The sequence below is a fragment of the Misgurnus anguillicaudatus genome, chromosome 6 (genome assembly GCF_027580225.2).
Source record: "Misgurnus anguillicaudatus chromosome 6, ASM2758022v2, whole genome shotgun sequence".
NCBI classification, from domain to species: domain Eukaryota; kingdom Metazoa; phylum Chordata; class Actinopteri; order Cypriniformes; family Cobitidae; genus Misgurnus; species Misgurnus anguillicaudatus.
Window position 1 is genome coordinate 10,722,501 of NC_073342.2, and position 20,781 is coordinate 10,743,281.

At 37.9% G+C, this 20,781-nt stretch overlaps 3 protein-coding genes across 5 annotated transcripts in view; all 3 read left to right on the forward strand.

The window, feature by feature from the left end:
* The window catches only part of syt12 (synaptotagmin XII), a 13,526-nt gene extending 8,499 nt beyond the window's left edge, over nt 1-5,027 (forward strand). For all 3 annotated transcript variants that reach the window (XM_055192904.2, XM_055192906.2, XM_055192903.2), the window contains 5 exons: nt 1-136; nt 209-424; nt 542-662; nt 896-1,029; nt 3,342-5,027. The exon at nt 1-136 is cut by the window's left edge and continues 242 nt beyond it. In XM_055192904.2, the coding sequence (XP_055048879.2) occupies nt 1-136; nt 209-424; nt 542-662; nt 896-1,029; nt 3,342-3,515 (781 nt within the window). In that variant the 3' untranslated portion in view covers nt 3,516-5,027. The remainder of the gene's footprint in view (nt 137-208; nt 425-541; nt 663-895; nt 1,030-3,341) is intronic.
* A 1,310-nt stretch (nt 5,028-6,337) lies between these two features.
* On the forward strand, nt 6,338-12,258 carry LOC129433490 (catalase). Its single transcript, XM_055192154.2, has 13 exons — nt 6,338-6,610; nt 7,618-7,789; nt 8,048-8,158; nt 8,476-8,606; nt 8,687-8,791; nt 8,864-8,989; nt 9,173-9,364; nt 9,485-9,637; nt 9,902-10,040; nt 11,109-11,239; nt 11,330-11,437; nt 11,517-11,600; nt 11,692-12,258. The coding sequence occupies exons 1-13, from the start codon at nt 6,548-6,550 to the stop codon at nt 11,752-11,754; spliced, it is 1,578 nt and encodes a 525-aa protein (XP_055048129.2). The 5' UTR covers nt 6,338-6,547; the 3' UTR covers nt 11,755-12,258.
* Nucleotides 12,259-14,942: 2,684 nt separating this feature from the next.
* LOC129433491 (catalase) lies at nt 14,943-20,092 on the forward strand. The gene is made up of 13 exons (XM_073868495.1): nt 14,943-15,200; nt 16,207-16,378; nt 16,719-16,829; nt 17,088-17,218; nt 17,307-17,411; nt 17,503-17,628; nt 17,799-17,990; nt 18,094-18,246; nt 18,429-18,567; nt 18,730-18,860; nt 18,957-19,059; nt 19,235-19,323; nt 19,415-20,092. The coding sequence occupies exons 1-13, from the start codon at nt 15,138-15,140 to the stop codon at nt 19,475-19,477; spliced, it is 1,578 nt and encodes a 525-aa protein (XP_073724596.1). The 5' UTR covers nt 14,943-15,137; the 3' UTR covers nt 19,478-20,092.
* Nucleotides 20,093-20,781: the final 689 nt, after the last annotated feature.

Here is a 20,781-nt window from a genome sequence, read left to right on the forward strand (position 1 = left end):
GGACTCACGAAACTCGGTTCTGCTCGTCTCGCTGCACCAGGGTAAAGACCTGCTGGAGAAAGAGGAGGAGAACTTCCCTGGGTGCTACATCAGCGTCATGCTGGTCCCTCAGCAGATCAGTCTGGGGGCCACACAGGTATTAAACTTTATATTTGCATATTCATGTAAAATATCTGCCTATTGATGTCTGACTCAATTTTGGTTGCAGGTTCAAAGAAACGCCTTCACTGTGGTGTTCGATGAGCGCTTCTCTATCCCGTCAGACTCGGTGAATCTGGACGAGAACAGTCTGAGGTTCTCGGCTTTCGGCGTGGATTCAGATGAACGAAACATTAGTGCCGGCGTTGCCGAACTGAAACTGTCAGATCTGGATCTTTCAGTCCGCCCGTTTAACGCCTGGCTTTACCTCCAGGACATCAACAAGGTGCCATGAACTAACTGAAGTGAATAAATGAATAAACATCTTATATGATGTCCTGCATGGGACACGATTTGGGCTGGAGGTGTGACACATTTATCTTTTCTGTCTGGTTTTGCTCAGGCCGTGGACGCTGTTGGTGAAATACTGTTATCTTTAAGTTATTTGCCCACTGCAGAGCGACTCACTGTGGTCGTGGCCAAAGCAAAGAATCTGGTCTGGAGCAATGGAAAGACTACAGCAGGTGTGAAACTGACTTTTAGTTTATAAAGATTTAAGAAGATTAAAGTCTGTTAATAGATATGAGGCATTGAAATGAGGAAATTGCTAAAATGCAAAAAGTTGAAAATTAATAAAACAGAATAATGCTCTCAATGTTTCCTGTTTACAAAAATCTTTACAAGGAGGGCTTTAATTAATGGATAAATCCAAAAACATGCACTCATGAAGGGCTTTCTCTTTCTTTTCTGTCAACAGATCCGTTTGTTAAAGTCTACTTGCTCCAGGATGGCAGAAAGATCAGTAAAAAGAAAACCTCCATAAAAAGAGACGATACAAACCCCATCTTCAATGAGGCCATGATCTTCTCAGTGCCTGCAGTCGTTCTGCAGGTGACTATCTATCCATATGTCTGTCTTTCTGTCTGTCTATCCATCTTGTCTTTCTGTTTGTGTGTCTATTTGTGCATCTGTGTATCCATTCAACATCTGTCTGTTTGTGTCTCTGTCTGTCTGCCTTAATATCTGTCTGTCTGTCCATCTGTCTATCATCCATCCATTTAACATCTTTCTGTCTGCCTTTCAGTCTGTCTGTCTGTCCATCTATCTATCTATCTGTCTGTCTGTCTGCCCATCCGTCCATCTATCTCTCTGTCTGTCTGTCTGTCTGTCTGTCTGTCTATCATCCATTCCACATCTGTATGTCTGTCTGTCTGTCTGTCTCCCTTTGTTTGTGTCTGTCTGTCCATCCATCTGTCTGTCTGGGTTTCTGTCTGTCTGCCTATCCGTCCATCTATTTGTCTGTCTATCATGCATCCATTCACATCTATCTATCTATCTGTCTGTCTGTCTGTCTGTCTGTCTGTCTTGTCTGCCTTCCAGTCTGTCTGTCTGTCCATCCATCTATCTGTCTGTCTGGCTTTCTGTCTGTCTGCCCATCCGTCCATCTAGGTCTCTGTCCGTCTATCATCCATTCAACATCTATCTCTGTATGTCTGCATTTGTGTCTGTCTGTCCATCCATCCATCCATCTATTCATCTGTCTGTCTGTCTGCCTGCCTTCCTTCCTGTCTGTCTGTGCATTTGTCTGTTGTCTGTCTGTCTGCCTTTCTGTGCATTTGTCCTCTGTCTGTATTTTTGTCTGTCTGTCAGTCCTCTGTCCATCTGTCTATCTACCTCCCTGTCTGTCTGTCTGTCTGTCTGTCTGTCTCTCTCTCTGTCTGTCTGCCTTCCTGTCTGTCTGTCTGCCTTCCTGTCTTTCTGTGCATTTGTCCTCTGTCTGTATTTTTGTCTGTCTGTCATTCCATCTGTCTATCTACCTTCCTGTCTGTCTGTCTGTCTGTCTGACCGTCCACCCACCCATCTATCTATCTGTCTGTCTGTCTATCATCCATCCATCCATTCATTTAACATCTATCTGTCTGTCTGCCTTCCTGTCTGTCTGTCTGTCTGCGCATCCGTCCGTTGTCTGTCTGTCTGCCTTTATGTCTGTCTGTCTGTCTTCCTGTCTGTCTGTCTGTGCATCAGTCCGTTGTCTGTCTTTCTGTCTGCCTGCCTTCCTGTTTGTCTGTGCAGCCATCCATTGTCTGTCTGTCTGTCTGCCTTTATGTCTGTCTGTGCATCCGTCCGTTGTCTGTCTGTCTACCTGTCTGCCTTTATGTCTGTCTGTCTACCTGTCTGCCTTTATGTCTGTCTGCCTGCCTTCCTGTCTGTTTGTGCATCCGTCCATTGTCTGTCTGTATGTCTGCCTTTATGTCTGTCTGTCTCTCTGTCTGTCTGCCTTCCTGTCTGTCTGTGCATCCGTCCGTTGTGTGTCTGTCTACCAGTCTGCCTTTATGTCGTCTGTCTGCCTTTATGTCTGTCTGTCTGTCTGTCTGTCTGTCTGCCTGCCTTACTGTTTGTCTGTGCATCCGTCCGTTGTCTGTCTGTCTACTTGTCTGCCTTTATGTCTGTCTGTCTGTCTGTCTGTCTGTCTACCTGTCTGCCTTTATGTCTGTCTGCCTGCCTTCCTGTCTGTTTGTGCATCCGTCCATTGTCTGTCTGTATGTCTGCCTTTATGTCTGTCTGTGCATCCGTCCGTTGTCTGTCTGTCTGCCTTCCTGTCTGTGCATCCGTCCGTTGTCTGTCTGTCTACCAGTCTGCCTTTATGTTGTCTGTCTGCCTTTATGTCTGTCTGTCTGCCTGCCTTCCTGTTTGTCTTTGCATCCGTCCGTTGTCTGTCTGTCTGTCTGCCTTTATGTCTGTCTGTCTACCTGTCTGCCTTTATGTCTGTCTGTCTGCCTTCCTGTCTGTCTGTGCATTCGTCTGTTGTCTGTCTGTCTGCATTCCTGTCTTTTTGTGCATCTTCTCTCTCTCTGTATTTTTGTCTGTCTGTCAGTCCTCTGTCCATCTGTTTGTCTACCTTCCTGTCTGTTTGCCCATCTGTCTGCCTGTCTATTTTTGTCTGTCCGTCCTCAGTCCATTTGTCTGTCTACCTGCCTGTCTGTCGCCCAGCCAGTCATTCTATTCGTTTATCTGTCTGGCTATTTTTTGTCTGTCTTTCTGTCTGTCCGTCCTCATCCATTTATCTGTCTGTCTGTCTGTCCATCTGTCTGCCCATCTGTCTGCCCATCTCGATCTTATCATAGATTCTGAGCCTGGATTTCACAGACAGGGTGACGTCTATATTTGTTTGCACTTCATTGTAAGACTGGTCATTTTTTCAGGATCTTTCTCTGAGAGTGACCGTCGCTGAGAGCACAGAGGACGGGCGAGGTGAAAACATAGGTCACGTGATCATCGGACCAGAAGCCAGTGGAATGGGAATAACTCACTGGAACCAGATGCTTGCCACACTGCGAAAACCAGTTTCAATGTGGCACCCGCTCCGGAGGACCTAATTCATGACCCCTAACCTCTGACTCTCGTCTGCATGGTGCCTACTGTCGAGCAGTCGTAGCAGTGAAGACGTTGAATATGTTGAGTCCCGAAACAGCAGTCTGGTCGCACACACTGCAGATAGGGACGGATGGATCTATAAAAGATAATTTAAGTGGCTCAGGATGACTCCTGGAAGGGTCTATGAAATCCAGGTTTTATTATCCAGGTTAAATCCATTTGTACATATTGATAACAGGGTGGCTGGCTGATCGTCTGGGAGCGTAACTGAGATGCGAATAGCAGTAGCCACATTTTGTTGTGCTAGACATTTAAAGCATATAAAGAATGACATGTTTGGCTATAAATACTTTTTGGAGGGGTGACTACTTTTATTTTCTCTGCTTGATAAAGTTAAGGCATACTAACAACCTTGGGGTTATCTATCCCTTTTCTCAGGCAAGTGTAATTACACTTATTAGCCTAATGGTGGCACCATTGAGCCACATCATGTGCAGCATTCAGTTTCCAGAGATATTTTTGTTTCCCATATTGGCTTTTATGTCATTTAAAATCAAAGCACCAAACTATCATGAACTTATAGATAATGCGTTCAACAACTAGGTGACGTTTATAAAAAAAGTATGATTAAGTTATAGGATTAGTCTGGTTACTTTAAACAGCAGTCACATAAGTACTTCATTTCTAAAAATTCAACTTTGATCCGATTTGTTTCATGTAGCCAATTTATAAACTTCAGCAGAATGCTTGTGCTGTTTAGTGCAATTGAAGGATGTTTTTGCCCAGATTATTTACTGTAAGATTTTAAATGTTCAAACTATCAAGTATTTACATGTTGCACACATTTGTGTTATCTAAATGAAAAGGAGTGCAATCATTTTTACCAAAATATATATTGTTGGATGTTACATATAGTTATTTAATTAAACAATATATGATATTAAAACCATGTAGCGCAAGTAACTACAAAATGATGTACAATATTGTGACAGTTTTCACTGGATTATCAAAAAACAGAGTAGCCTAGTCTTTTACATTACTTCATTACAAGAAACACGTACTTTGTAGTTTTGTACTTTGTAACACGTTACTCCAACCACAACCATTCATATTTCATCTTTTCTTTGGTAAAACAGAAAATAAATAAAAAATAATCAGATTTCTGCAATAATTAAATATCTGATGACAGAATGTACAAACTTCATGCCAAAATCTGTGACTCACATCTTATTACATCAAACACATTTTGTAGTACGAATAGTTTCTTGCAGTCATTCATTTTCTGTGATAAAGTGCAGCAGATGCTGGTTCATTTTTACTACTAACAATATTTAATGCGTTACACTTCTGTGCCAAATTCATTCTAATAAAAGCAATATTTACATTTGCAGTGGACATCTAATGTTGGTGAACTTTAACAATTTAAAGAATGGTATACTTTACAATGCATGCACGTGTGATGTACAACATATTGCAATCAAATGAGTTGTTTAAATAAAAGAAGCTTTGTGTGATTTGTTTCATGTGATGTTAAAGGTTGTTTTCTTGTTGAGGTTAACCTAGAAACTTGGGAAATATACATTTTATTACTACTGTATGCCGCTGCCAGGATTGTTCTTACTTTTTTTGCACAATTTTCACAAACTTAAAGGAAAACACCACCGTTTTTCAATATTTTACTATGTTCTTACCTCAATTTAGATAAATTAATACATACCGATCTTTTTACAATGCGTGCACTTAATCTTTGTACAACGCCTTGTGAATGTGTTAGCATTTAGCCTAGCCCCATTCATTCCTATGGCTCCAAACAGGGATGAATTTAGAAGCAAACAAACATTTTCATGTTTTACCTATTTAAAGACTGTTATATGAGTAGTTACACGATTAAGTATGGTGGCACAAAATAAAAGTTTTGTTTGGAGCCATAGGAATGAATGGGGCTAGGCTAAATGCTAACACATTCAAGAAGCACTGTACAAAGATTAAGTGCACGCATTAAAAAAGATAGGTACATTAAACTTTCATGGGGTAAAATAACTAAGCCTGACATTTTTTCCTGACCAGTGTTGGGTAAGTTACTCAAAAAAATTACTACTGTCTAAATCTTATTTAGTAAATGATCAAATACATCATATAAAAGTACATAATTATTCTGGTCACACTTTTTAAGGTCAAATTCTCACTACTATCTTATAATTAACTACTTTTGCTTCAATATAGTCCCAACTACTGCTACTGCTTAATACTTAGGTAGGAATTGGGTAGAATTAAAGATGTAGATTAAGGTTTTGCAGAATCAGGCATTAATATGTGCTTTTTCAGTATTAATAAACAGACAATATCTCAGTAATATTAATGCTAATAACCAACCTAAATACATAAACATGCATTTAACCATACATAAAACATGCTGTCAAGAGATCCTTCTAAAAATTACACACTGCACCTTTAATGCAAGCTTACAAAAAATATAATAAAGAAAAAAATCATATACTTTCATTGCCTTTTGTTAAAACAAATATGATTGTTTCTGTGATTCTCCAAGAGACCAAATAGGATGTTTCATCACTATAATCATCACCAAACTAGCATTTTTTTTTTGCTTTTTTTATTAAGCTTTAATAAAATATACAGAACAATACAATATAGTACACAATATCGTGGGTTACATTACATAAATATAAAGAACGTTAAGCTAGCTTAAAGAATTGACAACATTGTATAGTCTTACAAGCAACAGAGTTTTTTGAGTTCCTGAAGAGTAAAAACTAGCACAATATTGGCTTACTTTCATAGAGGTGACTGACGTCACGTTTTTATGTTAATATCGTGCCCGTTGGTGACAGAAGCACCAGCGGGAGCTGCCACTGTACAACTTCGCCAGCATATTTAATTTCAACAACACTGACGCTGGATCAGTAATACAGTTAGAGGTGGAGACCAGAGAAGGGTTGAAGTTCAAGTACAGAAACAACCCTGATAAACTGCAATCCTGTAGTTCGGTGTGTGCGCTTCGTTAGCTACTTTCATCATGGCAGACAGAGAAAAAGCGACGGATCAGATGAAACTGTGGAAGGAGGGTCGCGGCTCTCAGGTCTGATGCACAATTCATGCACGTTATTATATTTAACATGACGTCTATGTGTTTTAGATTATTTATTTTCATGCTTTTGTTTAATGGCTGTGTTGCGCATTGAGAAATTGTGCCAAAGGTCGCAGGTTTGCAATGCACAAACACGAGCTACAATGTGCAAAACGATACTAACTAAATAGCATTCAATGTTAGCATAATACCATATAATAATTAATTCAGAAATGTTGAGATATTTATTACGATTGCAATGATATGTTGTGCAAAACCTTATTTCAATTAAGTATGGTTTAAGCATGAATGATAATTTTTATGTGTGCATTAAACATGTTTATATTATTTTAGCCTACAGATCCGACGTAGCGTTGGCGCATTGATCACGCAAACACGCAGTTTTAAACAACGGATGCATTGAGGAATGAAATAAAGTCAAGCAGCAAATATTTGAAGGTTTATTATTTAGCTTTAGGTACAGAGGCTTTATCGTTTTTGTGGATCAAACACCCCAACTAACCGGAAGAAGGTTATATCCCTCCCCTCGACCAACTCCTCTCGAACGTGATTGGCTGCTGACAGCACTGACACCGCGCTTAACCAATTAAATACTTATTTTTTTACTGTTAACGCACATTTAGGCTTTCCATTTATGTAATCTGGACAGTTCACCTAGTTTTTCCAAAAAACTACTTGAACTTTAACCAGATAACAAGATATCTGTCATGATTATTTAACCACCATGTTTAGGGCATTAGACGGACAAAGTCAAAAGAAATTAAAATTTGTTGGGCTATTATAATTTTCTTCACATTTGTATTTTTTAGCAAGAAAAAAAGATTTTTTATGACTCATCAGAGACATAAAATTTACTTAAAAATCACTTCCTAATTATTTTATTAGACTGACCGTAAACATCATAAAATACATTTATTGACAGAGTTTTGACTGCATATATTGAATTGTTACAATCAGTATCAGTTTTGTCACACTGTCATGTTTTGGTTTTATTCCAGCGGCCGGACGTCCTGACCACTGGTGCTGGTGTCCCGATCGGTGACAAATTAAATGTAATGACAGCGGGTCCACGTGGACCCCTGCTGGTGCAGGACGTGGTGTTCACTGATGAGATGGCACACTTTGACCGAGAGCGAATCCCAGAAAGAGTCGTGCATGCTAAAGGAGCAGGCCAGTACATGCGATTTTAGTCTTTCTTACACCACAATTGACCCTAACAACTTGCTAAATTGTTTAAATTATTAAAACAGTATTTAATACAACTTAAATTGAATGAGTCATCTGAACTGCTCTAGTGAGTCGACTGATTCAGGTCATGATTCATGAATCACTCAATAGCAACAAATAAAGCTTTACCACTGATACACAACTCGGTATCACTTCATAATGTGATATTATATTTAAATGTATCCTTATGTTTATTCACAGGAGCGTTTGGTTATTTTGAAGTCACCCATGACATCACGCGCTATTGCAAAGCCAAAGTGTTTGAGCATGTGGGAAAGACGACACCCATCGCTGTGCGCTTTTCCACCGTAGGTGCGTATCTGTGTGATATTGTAAAGAAAAAAATGATTGATATGTCACATATTGGGGTTTTGAGGATGTGTTTGTGCAGATAGGAAGCATTATGTCAAGGTTAAAGATGATTTTGTAACAAGTCCTGATACTTTGATCTCTAAAATGGGCCATATGTTTTTGTAAGAGGGTAAAGAGCGCATGCAGACTTTTGCATGTTTTGTGTATGTAGTAAACCATTTTCACAAATGCACATCAAGTCTTCATTTGCAAGTACGTAAAGTTAGCTTTCAATTTTAATCTGGGGTTTTGCTTGATGAATTTGTGTGTTTGTGTAGCCGGTGAGGCTGGGTCTGCAGATACCGTGAGAGATCCTCGAGGATTTGCTGTCAAGTTTTACACGGATGAGGGAAACTGGGATCTTACTGGAAACAACACACCCATCTTCTTTATCAGAGATGCCATGTTGGTGAGACACACACACACATAGTTGATATATTTACATGGTACAATCTGTTTCTGAGTTTATGTGTATGTGTGTTTTTGTAGTTTCCATCCTTCATCCACTCCCAGAAGCGTAATCCGCAGACTCACTTGAAGGATCCGGATATGGTTTGGGATTTCTGGAGTCTGCGTCCAGAATCTTTACATCAGGTGCGACTGACACCTCTTACACACCTGAATTCTCATTTGTCATTTAGTTCATATTGTTATATGTATGTGCAGGTGTCTTTCCTGTTCAGTGATCGGGGAATCCCAGACGGCCACCGTCATATGAACGGATACGGATCACACACCTTTAAACTCATCAACGCTGAGGGAAAACCTGTATACTGCAAATTTCACTACAAGGTAACTGTTGTGTACACGTGTATATGTTTGTAAATGTATAAAGTGCAATCTAAAGCAGAAGTTTAGACCAATAGGATTTTGCTATGGGACACGTTAGGTTACGTTTACTTTGGTAGTCTTGACTGGCTAGCACAAAACACAGAAAAACGGTGTGACATCCATTCCTTTTTTTTTTTTTTTTAGACTAATCAGGGCATTAAGAATTTGCCGGTTGAAAAGGCGACACAGTTGGCATCTACTGATCCAGATTATGGCATCAGAGATCTCTACAACGCCATTGCCGATGGAAACTTCCCATCCTGGACCTTCTACATCCAGGTCATGACCTTTGAGCAGGCTGAAAACTGGAAGTGGAATCCGTTTGATTTGACTAAGGTAGCGTCAAGCATGTCATCTGATTTTTTACAAGGAAACTGATTGATCTGTCATAAGAAATTTTCAGAATTTGCCACCAGAAATTATAAATACCTTATACTGAATGTTTGTGTTTCTAAGGTCTGGTCTCATAAAGATTTCCCTCTGATTCCTGTGGGCCGCTTGGTGCTAAACCGAAACCCTGTAAACTATTTTACTGAGGTTGAGCAGCTCGCGTTTGATCCCAGTAACATGCCGCCTGGCATTGAACCAAGCCCAGACAAGATGCTGCAGGTAAATTTTTTGAAATCAGCTAACTACTTACACGGTATTTCAAGGTGTCATGGATGCAATTAGACATCCTTATAATGCCAAAATGTGTTTGGTTTAAGACCTGCATTGTAAACTGTTGCCATTGTTTTCAGTTCATGATTGTAATAAATGTATGACTGTAAATTGCTTCAGATTAAAGCATTAATTACTGGCTTAATTACTATAACAATTACCAGAATGACTAATACTACTTTATTTAATCATTACTCATGTTTTCTGCTACAGGGGCGTCTTTTCTCTTACCCAGATACACATCGCCATCGGCTCGGTGCAAATTACCTCCAGTTACCTGTTAACTGCCCCTTCCGCACCCGTGTTGGAAACTACCAGAGAGACGGCCCAATGTGTCTGAATGACAACCAGGGTGAGTGACTTGCACTACAGGAAAATAACAATCCAACATTTGTGCATTTTCTGTTATGTAAATGAGTGATCTTACTAAAAGTATATGTGTTTAATGAATTCGTCTTAGTGTGATTAAAGGATTAGTCCAATTAATCCAGATAATTTACTCACCACCATGTCATCCAAAATGTTGATGTCTTTCTTTGTTAAGTCGAGAAGTTTTTTTAGGAAAACATTCCAGGATTTTTCTCATTGTAATGGACTTCAATGGACCCCAACACTTAACAGTTTTAATGCAGTTTAAAATTGCAGTTTCAAAGGACTCTAAACGATCCCAAACGAGGCATAAGGGTCTTATCTAGCGAAATGATTGTCATTCTTGGCAAGAAAAATATGCACTTTTAAACCACAACTTCTCATCTTCCTCTGGTCCTGTGACATGCCAGCCCGACCTCACGTAATACTTCATCACGTCAAGAGGTCACAGATGACAAATGCAAAACTACGCCCCAGTGTTCACTAGTGTGGAGAAAGAGGACCGTTCTGATGTTGTTGTATGTGGAATGATACTAATTAATGTCTTTGTGTCAGTTTATTGTTTAAAATGGTCCGCAAATGTGCGTTTCATATATGTAACACGTGACCTTTCAACGTTATTACGCAATTACGTGAGGTCGCGCCGGCTTGTCACACAGCTGGAGGAAGAAGAGAAGTTGTGGTTTAAAAGTGCATATTTTTTATTTTTCTTGTCAAAAATGACAATCGTTTCACTAGATAAGAGACTTATGCATAGTTTGAGATCGTTTAGAGTCCTTTGAAACTGCAATTTAAAACTGCATTAAAACTGTTAAGTGTTGGGGTCCATTAACTCCATTAAGTCCATTAAAATTAGAAAAATCCTGGAATGTTTTCCTCAAAATACATAATTTCTTCTCGACTAAACAAAGAAAGACGTTAACATTTTGGATGACATGGTGTTGAGTAAATTATCTTGATTTTTTATTTGTTTTTAGGAAAATTTGCTAATCCTTTAAGCCCCAAGCTTTCACTTTATTGAAATGTTAACAGTTCATTCTTTGTCCTCTAGGTGGAGCTCCTAACTACTACCCCAACAGCTTCAGTGCCCCAGAGCACCAGGCACAATTCATGGAGTCAAAATTTCAAGTGTCCGCCGATGTGGGCAGATACAACAGCGCAGATGATGATAATGTGACTCAGGTATGTGTGAGGAAACATAAAGATGTCTTTGTGTTTATTGTTATGTGTTAAATGTGTGTGTGTGATTTCTCGATCTGATCTGTTTCGCAGGTGCGCACGTTCTTCACTCAGGTGCTGAATGAAGATGAGCGAGAGCGTCTGTGTCAGAACATGGCCGGCCACCTGAAAGACGCTCAGCTGTTTATTCAGAAGCGCATGGTAAGATCTTTAACCACGTTGTGTTGTCTTACCTTAAGTTATTTAGTTATATTAAACTCTGACATTTGTGTTTATGCAGGTGCAGAACCTGATGGCCGTTCATTCAGATTACGGGACTCGTGTTCAGAAACTCCTGGATAAATACAACGCCGAGGCAAAGAAGGTAGAAATCAAACACACAATGAGTTCGCATACATTTCGTTGTTTTTGTTGTAATATTGCATGGCATTTATTTCGATTCTTTGTTTGTCTAGAACGCAGTTCATGTTTATAGTCGTGGTGGAGCTTCTGCTGTGGCTGCAGCTTCCAAGATGTAAATCCGAAGTGCCGCCCATCTCTATACACTGATCAGATATACATAATCATACATAACACACATACTGATTAAATGTATAGTTGGAATGCACTGTTAGTCACTTTTAATAAATTTGTTTGCATAAATGTAAATGTAATCAATGCATCAAAATTCTCAACTGAATAGTTTTACATCTAACCTGTTTGAGGCCTTTAATACTTTAATACATACAAGAGCTGAGTTTGAGTGACTTTAAACCTTTTCAATCCATTTCAACTTATTTGATTTGTGCAAAATGTGGAATAGCCATGAAGCTGTGAATGTTTAACACAAATGTTAAGTTTAGCACATAAAACTATTTAGTATTAAATAAAATACTTTTGATTTTCTGTTACAGTTAATGGCAGAATAAGTGAAGTTTATTTTTCAGCCCATTTGCCTTAACCAGAAATAATTCAGTTCTCAATGTATGAATGTGAAGCTTTTGTCATTTTTATAATTTAATAAATTTGAATACTCATCTCTATGACTGAGTTGTGGATTTATTTAAAATCTCTGTTGCTTTGTTGCTTTTGTTTTGTTTGTACAATGTTGAAGAAATCTTCTCAAACCACATGCACGCTTGTGTATTTTCTGCATATTCTTGCTACGTAGTGAAACATCACCCCTGTGATGCCAAATGACGTTTGTTCTTACAAAGGTGAATGAGATTTGATATCTACTGCAAAATACAAGATTATCAGTGATCTGATAGCTGTATTTCTGCGGTTAACAGAACTGTTAGTTAAAGTCAACCTGCACTACAACTAAACCTCCATACAAAGAATAAAATAATCCTTCTGTTCAACAAAGCCATGAAATTCACTGCCTACATCATCCTGCAGGTAAACGATTCATACATACATCTATTGCTTTCTATATGTGTTTCTGCCTGTTCATCTGTCTGTCTGTCCATCCATCACTTTCTATAAAATCTGTCTGCCTTTCTATCCATCAATCTGTTTCTATAATATCTGTCTTTCTGTCTGTCTTCCATCCATCTGTTTCTATAATGTCTGCCTGCATGTCTATTGGTCTGTCTGCATGTCTATCCATCCATCTGTCACTTTCTATAGCATCTGTCTGCCTGTTGATCTGTCTGTCTGTCTATCCATCCAGCTATTCAAATCATCAATCTATCACTTTCTATAATATATATCTGTCTGTCTGTATCCATCCATCCATCCATTACTTTCAAAAAATATGTCTATCCATCCATCATCTATCTATCTATCACTTTTTATAATATCTATTTGTCTGTCTATCTATCTATCCATCCATATTACTTTCTATAATGTCTGTCTGCCTGTTGATCTGTCTGTCTATTTATCCGTCCATCCATTCGTCTTCATCTATCAGTTTTTTTATAATGTCTGTCCGTCCGTCCGTCCATTCATTCACCTATTCAAATCATCAATCCATCACTTTCTATAATGTCTGTCTGTCTGTCTGTCTATCCATTCATTCGTCTATTCAGATCATCAATCTATCACTTTCTATAATATCTGTGTCTAACTATCCATCCATTCATCTATTGCTTTCTATCATATCTGTCTATCCATCCATCCATCCATCCATCCATCGGTCACTTTCTATAATGTCTGTCTGCGTGTTGATCTGTCTGTCTGTCTGTCTATCTATCTATCTATACATCCATCTATTACTTTCTATAATGTCTGTCTGCCTGTTGATCTGTCTGTCTGTTTATCCATCCATCCATTCATCTTCATCTATCACTTTCTATAATGTCTCTCCGTCCATCCATTCATTCGTCTATTCAAATCATCAATCTATCACTTTCTATAATATCTGTCTTACTATCCATCCATTCATCTATTGCTTTCTATCATATCTGTCTATCCATCCATCCATCCATCCATCTGTCACTTTCTATAATGTCTGTCTGCGTGTTGATCTGTCTGTCTGTCTGTCTATCTATCCCTTCGTCTATTCAAATCATTAATCTATCACTTTCTATAATATTTTTTATCCATCCATTCATCTTTTCAAATCATCAATCTATCACTTTCTATAATATCTATCTGTCTGTCTGTCTGTCTATCCATTCATCTATTCAAATCATCAATCCATCATTTTCTAATGTCTATCTATCTATCTATCTATCTATCTATCTATCTATCTATCTATCTATCTATCTATCTATCTATCTATCTATCTATCTATCTATCTATCTATCTATCTATCTATCTATCTATCTATCTATCTATCTATCTATCTATCTATCTATCTATCTATCTATCACTCACTTTCTTTAGCTGTCTGTCTGTCACTTTTGTGTCTTTCACTTTCTATAGCTGTCTGTCTGTCTGTCTGTCTGTCTGTCTGTCTGTCTGTCTGTCTGTCTGTCTGTCTGTCTGTCTATCTATCTATCTATCTATCTATCACTTTCTATAATGTCTGTCTGCCTGTTGATCTGTCTGTCTATTTATCCATCCGTCCATTCGTCTTCATCTATCACTTTCTATAATGTATCTCCATCCATCCATTAATTTGTCTATTCAAATCATCAGTCCATCTCTTTCTATAATGTCTGTCTGTCTGTCTATCCATTCATTCGTCTATTCAAATCATCAATCTATCACTTTCTATAATATCTGTGTCTAACTATCCATCCATTCATCTATTGCTTTCTATCATATCTGTCTATCACCCATATCTGTCATTTTCTATAATGTCTGTCTGTCTGTCTATCTATCTATCCCTTCCTTCATCTATTCAAATCATTAATCTATCACTTTCTATAATATTTTTTATCCATCCATTCTTCTTTTCAAATAATCAATCTATCTAACTTTCTATAATGTCTGTCTGTCCATCCATCCATCCATCACTTTCTGCAATGTCTGTCCGTCTGTCTGTCTATCTATCTTTTCAGTATTAGTTCTTGAAATAATTGTAATATAAAAGCATTCCCGGCGCTGAAAGCACACAATTTGGTTTTATTAAAACTATAATGGTTTCTTAATGATGATGCTGATTTTTTTTGTACTGGACACCATTACAATCTGTATGTTTTATCAACTAAATCTAGTTCCCAGTGACACAACGCTTATCTTCCTCCAGGGGGCACATGGAGGCTCAAAAGGCAAACCCTGCATTGATCCATTGATCCTGCACAAGAGGGGTCTCTAAGCTCCGCCCATTAAGTAACTCAGTTTCATGTTTACCATAATGTTTATTTAACTTATACAAGAACTGACGGTGCATCAGTGAGTGAGGTGGAGACCAGAGGAAGGGTTAAAGTTCAAGTACACAAAATAATTTCACAAAGCTAATAAATAGCTATCCTGTAGTTCAGTGTGTTTCTGTTTGGATCAGAGGATCAGAAACTCAGACATCTTCACCATGTCAGACAGAGAAAAAGCGACGGATCAGATGAAACTGTGGAAGGAGGGTCGCGGCTCTCAGGTTTGATGAACACTTTCAATATAAGTTCATAAAACTGATTTTGTGTGGGTTTTGTCCTGCTTTTGTTTAAAACGCGCGCTGTGAGAAATTGTGCCAAAGGTTGCAGGGCTGCACAAACGCGAAGTATCCCAGCATATTTTGAGTTAAAATCTGCACAAATGGCATTCAAGTGTTGCGTTTCCATCAAAGTGATTTAATTCTGGAAACAGAAGTAAAATGTTGAGGTAAAGTTATTTAAGTGACATGTTGTGCAAAACCTCACAGCAGGTGGTGTTTCATTTATAATAAGTTACGCATAATGCATCAAATATTTGTTTATATTTATCCTATTTTGCATATTGAACACGCGATGTTGTTTTATTTTTGTGCATTCAGGGTTGTTTTGAACTGTTGATGCTTTGAGTAAGAAAAACGCAAAGTTAGGAAGCGAATATTTTAAGTTTTGTTTAATTTCAGGTCAAACCACGATGTGTACACGGAAGAAAGTCATTGCCCTTCCCCTCGACCCACTCCTCTCCAACGTGATTGGTCATTGATATGACTGACACCGCGCTCAACCAATTATTTTCTTAAAATTCCCCTGACGTAGTTTAACATTAGTTAGTAAACAACTTTTCTGCCTTTTGTTCAAAAACTAGTTCACCTTAAAACTATTGATCTTTAACCAGATAACAAGATTACTAGATGTCGTGGTTATTTATTCCCCATTCCAGACTATTAAAAGATTTGTTTTACTGTTACAGTTAAAAAGAAAAATTACTTCGATAAGTTTAATTATAGTAAATGTGTACTAATCAAGTTATTTTCAGATTAATTATCAATTGTATTACAATAGTTTTACTGAAATACCATAGTCAATTTGTGGTTAATTAGTTAACAATAGTTAATTTTTGTTTTTATTAGATCATGAATTTAATGCTTTGGCTGCATAATAAATTTAATAAATTTAATAAATGTTTTATTGCTTTAATTCAACTCACACTGTCATGTTTTGGTTTTATCTCAGCGGCCGGACGTCCTGACCACTGGTGCTGGTGTCCCGATCGGTGACAAATTAAATGTAATGACAGCGGGTCCACGTGGACCCCTGCTGGTACAGGACGTGGTGTTCACTGATGAGATGGCACACTTTGACCGAGAGCGAATTCCAGAGAGAGTCGTGCATGCTAAAGGAGCAGGCCAGTACATGTGATTTTACTCTTTCTTACACCACTTTTGGGCACAACAAGGTGCTAAATTGTTTATTATTATTGAAATATCATTTAATACTTTGATTAATTTAGATATAAGTTAGTAAAGACCGATTTAAGTGTATAAACCTGACAAAATCATTTTAAACACACCACTTACACCATAACAGTTCTAGATTCTTTTAATGAGTCATCTGAACTGCTTTATTGAGTTGACTGATTGATTCAGTTCATGAGTCTGGATTGAATCACTCAATAGCATCACATAAAAATGCCAAACTTCATAATCTGTTATTATATATAAATACATCCTTATGTTTATTCACAGGAGCGTTTGGTTATTTTGAAGTCACCCATGACATCACCCGATATTGCAAAGCCAAAGTGTTTGAACATGTGGGAAAGACGACACCCATCGCTGTGCGCTGTTCCACCGTGGGTGCGTATCAGTGTGATATTGTCACATTTTGGGGTTTTGTTTTTGTAAAAGTCAAACCTGACCTTAATCAATATCATTATGTCGTAACACAAGTCATGACACTCAGGTCTCTGACATTGAGGCGAATGGTGTTGTAAGAGGGTCAAGAGCTCAAGGTGAAAGTACAGGAAAACATCTCACGTTTGCATACTTGCATAAACTTAGTAGTAAAACTTAATAGATTTCAGTTTTAATTTTCTTAAATAAATGTGTGTGTAGCCGGTGAGGCTGGGTCTGCAGACACTGTGAGAGATCCTCGAGGGTTTGCTGTCAAGTTTTACACCGATGAGGGAAACTGGGACCTGACTGGAAACAACACACCCGTCTTCTTTATCAAAGATGCCATGTTGGTGAGAGACACAAAACACACATGCACTTAATTTATTGTAAAGTGATTCATAGTGTGATGGCAAGTGTTAAAAGTGTGTATTTTTGTAGTTCCCGTCCTTCGTCCATACTCAGAAGCGTAATCCGCAGACTCACCTGAAGGACGCGGATATGGTTTTTGATTTCTTGAGCCTTCGACCTGAATCTTTACATCAGGTACAGCTGAAACCTCTCGTTTTTTTGTGTCACATATCTGAAAATAATTTTTCGCAGTGCATCTGCTTCACATTGTTTTATGTATGTGCAGGTGTCTTTCCTGTTCAGTGATCGTGGAATCCCAGACGGCTTTCGTCATATGAACGGATACGGATCACACACCTTCAAACTCGTCAACGCTGAGGGAAATCCTGTATATTGCAAATTTCACTACAAGGTAAATATTGTGTACACGTGTATGTGTTTATAAAATCATACACCACTTCAATATGTCAAGCAGTTGCATTTACATTTATTTGCATTGTATTAAATAATTAACATCATTTAATATGTCTTAACTTTTTGCTTACTATTAAGTGCATGTAATAGTCTCTTTTTTTATTTTAGACTAATCAAGGCATTAGAAATTTGCCGGTTGAAAAGGCGGCACAGTTGGCATCTACTGATCCAGATTACGCCCTTAGAGATCTCTACAACGCCATTGCCGATGGAAACTTCCCATCTTGGACTTTCTACATCCAGGTCATGACCTTTGAGCAGGCCGAAAACTGGAAGTGGAATCCGTTTGATTTGACAAAGGTAGCGAGATTGTGTCTGCTGGCCTGTGAAGATAAACTATGATTTATATGCACAACATGAATAAAACTGAGTGATGATCCAAATAAATAATTGTGTTTTTCAGGTCTGGCCTCATAAAGATTTCCCTCTGATTCCTGTGGGCCGCTTTGTGCTGAACCGAAACCCTGTTAACTATTTTACCGAGGTTGAGCAGCTCGCCTTCGATCCCAGTAACATGCCGCCTGGCATTGAACCAAGCCCAGATAAGATGCTACAGGTACACTTTTAAAATGAGCTAACTACTTAGACTGTATTTTAAGGTGTCTTGTGTGCGTTTGTACATCCATTAAGTGTTATTACTGTCAATTGCTTCAGATATAAGCATTAATGACTGGAGAAAGATTTACCAGAATGACTAATACTTCTTTATATAATCATTACTCATGTTTTCTGCTACAGGGGCGTCTTTTCTCTTACCCAGATACACATCGCCATCGGCTTGGTCCGAATTACCTCCAGTTACCTGTTAACTGTCCTTTCCGCACCCGTGTTGCAAACTACCAGAGAGACGGCCCAATGTGTCTGAATGACAACCAGGGTGAGTGACTTGCAATACAGGAAAATAATCCAACATTTGTGCATTTTCGGTTATGTAAATTAAAGGACTTATTATATGTGTTTAATAAATTTGTCTTAGTGTTATTAAGCCCCAAGCTTTTCACTGTATTGACATGTTAACAGTTCATTCTTTGTCCTCTAGGGGGAGCTCCTAACTACTACCCCAACAGCTTCAGTGCCCCAGAGCACCAGGCACAATTCAAGGAGTCAAAATTTGGTGTGTCCCCTGATGTGGGCAGATACAACAGCGCAGATGATGACAATGTGACTCAGGTATGTGTGTGTGAACATGAAGACATCAATATGTTTATAATCACGTCTTATGTGTGTGTCTGTGATTTATTTGCCCCGCTCTGATCTGTTTCGCAGGTGCGTACGTTCTTCACTCAGGTGCTGAAGGAAGATGAGCGCGAGCGTCTGTGTCAAAACATGGCCGGCCACCTGAAAGACGCTCAGCTGTTTATTCAGAAACGCATGGTAAAGATCTTCATTATTATCTTTTAAGATTAAAATACTTTAGGATTAAAAATATTAATTAAAATTAATATTAGGATTAGGATTAAAATAAGTCATCAGATAGTTAAATACTTGTCAGCCAATCAAATTTGAGCACTGGGGCCATTGTATAATGTATGTTTCATATATGTGCATGGTTCAAAACCTGATGGCCGTTCATTCAGATTATGGGACTCGTGTTCAGAAACTCCTGGATAAATACAACGCAGAGGGGAAGAAGGTACACAAACACACGCACTTACACTGATTTACACATAATAATAATAATAATAATAATAATAATAATAATTTCTGATTCTCTATTCCTGCAGAACACAGTTCATGTTTATACGAGTGGTGGAGCTTCTTCTGTTGCTGCTACTTCCAAAATGTGAATCAAAAGTGCCACGTATTGGCACAGACGCACACCAAACAAACATACACAATCAATCATACTAACACACACACATTTCTGTCAATGAGAGATAGTGGTGTTTAATTCATTTCTTTTGTGCTGTAGAAATGCAGGTGTCGTATCTTATGTGGCCAAATTACAATATTCATGTGTCATGTATGTATAAACACTAATTTGACAATTCAGCACAATTTACTAACTGATTAAGAGGCCTTTAATACACGCAAGCTCACTTTTAGCTATTCTGAAACACAATGTTGGTTTAACTTAAAAAAAAGTTACCTGATTGCCTGTAAATTTTAAGTTGATTTGAATTAAAAACATTAATTGACTCAAAAAAGATACAGCAAAGTATTTTTTACAGTGTATGTAAAAATATTGTCTACTAATATTTTTCAGTTGAATTAACTCAACATTTTAAGGCAACCAGGTAGTGGTAAAAATCTTAATTCTCAAAAGAAAGGTTCAAGACAAAAATTGTCTCACTTTGTTGGCTTGAGAAAATAAAGCAATCAAAACACATCAGCAGGTGTTTCAAGATCATCTGACCCTAAGGCATCTGCCTCCTTTCACTTAAAGGAATAATCCATTTACTCACCACCATGTCATCCAAAATGTTGATGTCTTTCTTTGTTCAGTCGAGAAGAAATTATGTTTTTTGAGGAAAACATTGCAGGATTTTTCTCATTTTAATGGACTTTAATGGACACCAACACTTAACACTTAACTAAACACGTAACAGTTATCAACGGAGTTTCAAAGGACTATAAATGATCCCAAACGAGGCAAATTAAAACATATCAGTGGAAATAACCTTATAAGTGAAAACAATAGCATCAGTGTATCATGTCAATAAAATAACTATAGCAACTTACTTTTTTAAGTTGAACCAACAGATCTTTTTTTTACAAGTGAATCAATCCTCTTTAAAGTTTTCTCCCATATGTGCAAAATGTGAAATAGCCAAACAAACTAAATCTGTGTTTAGTATAAATTCTGTGTCAGCCTTTTAATTTTCGAATGCAGTTTATGGCTGTAAAAGTGAAACTTATTGTCTGTCCCGTTTGCTTTAACTGGACCTAATCGGTTCTCAGTATATGAATTTTTGTAATTTTATAAATCAATAATAAATTTGAATACCTCATCTTTGAACAAGTGTGCATTCATTTTAAATCCTATTATAAATCTTTATACTTGCTACCTAGTAACTAACATTACCTCAGTGATGCCATATTTGAGATTTAGGATTAGATTATCTGTGAATATCATACAGGTTGGTCATAT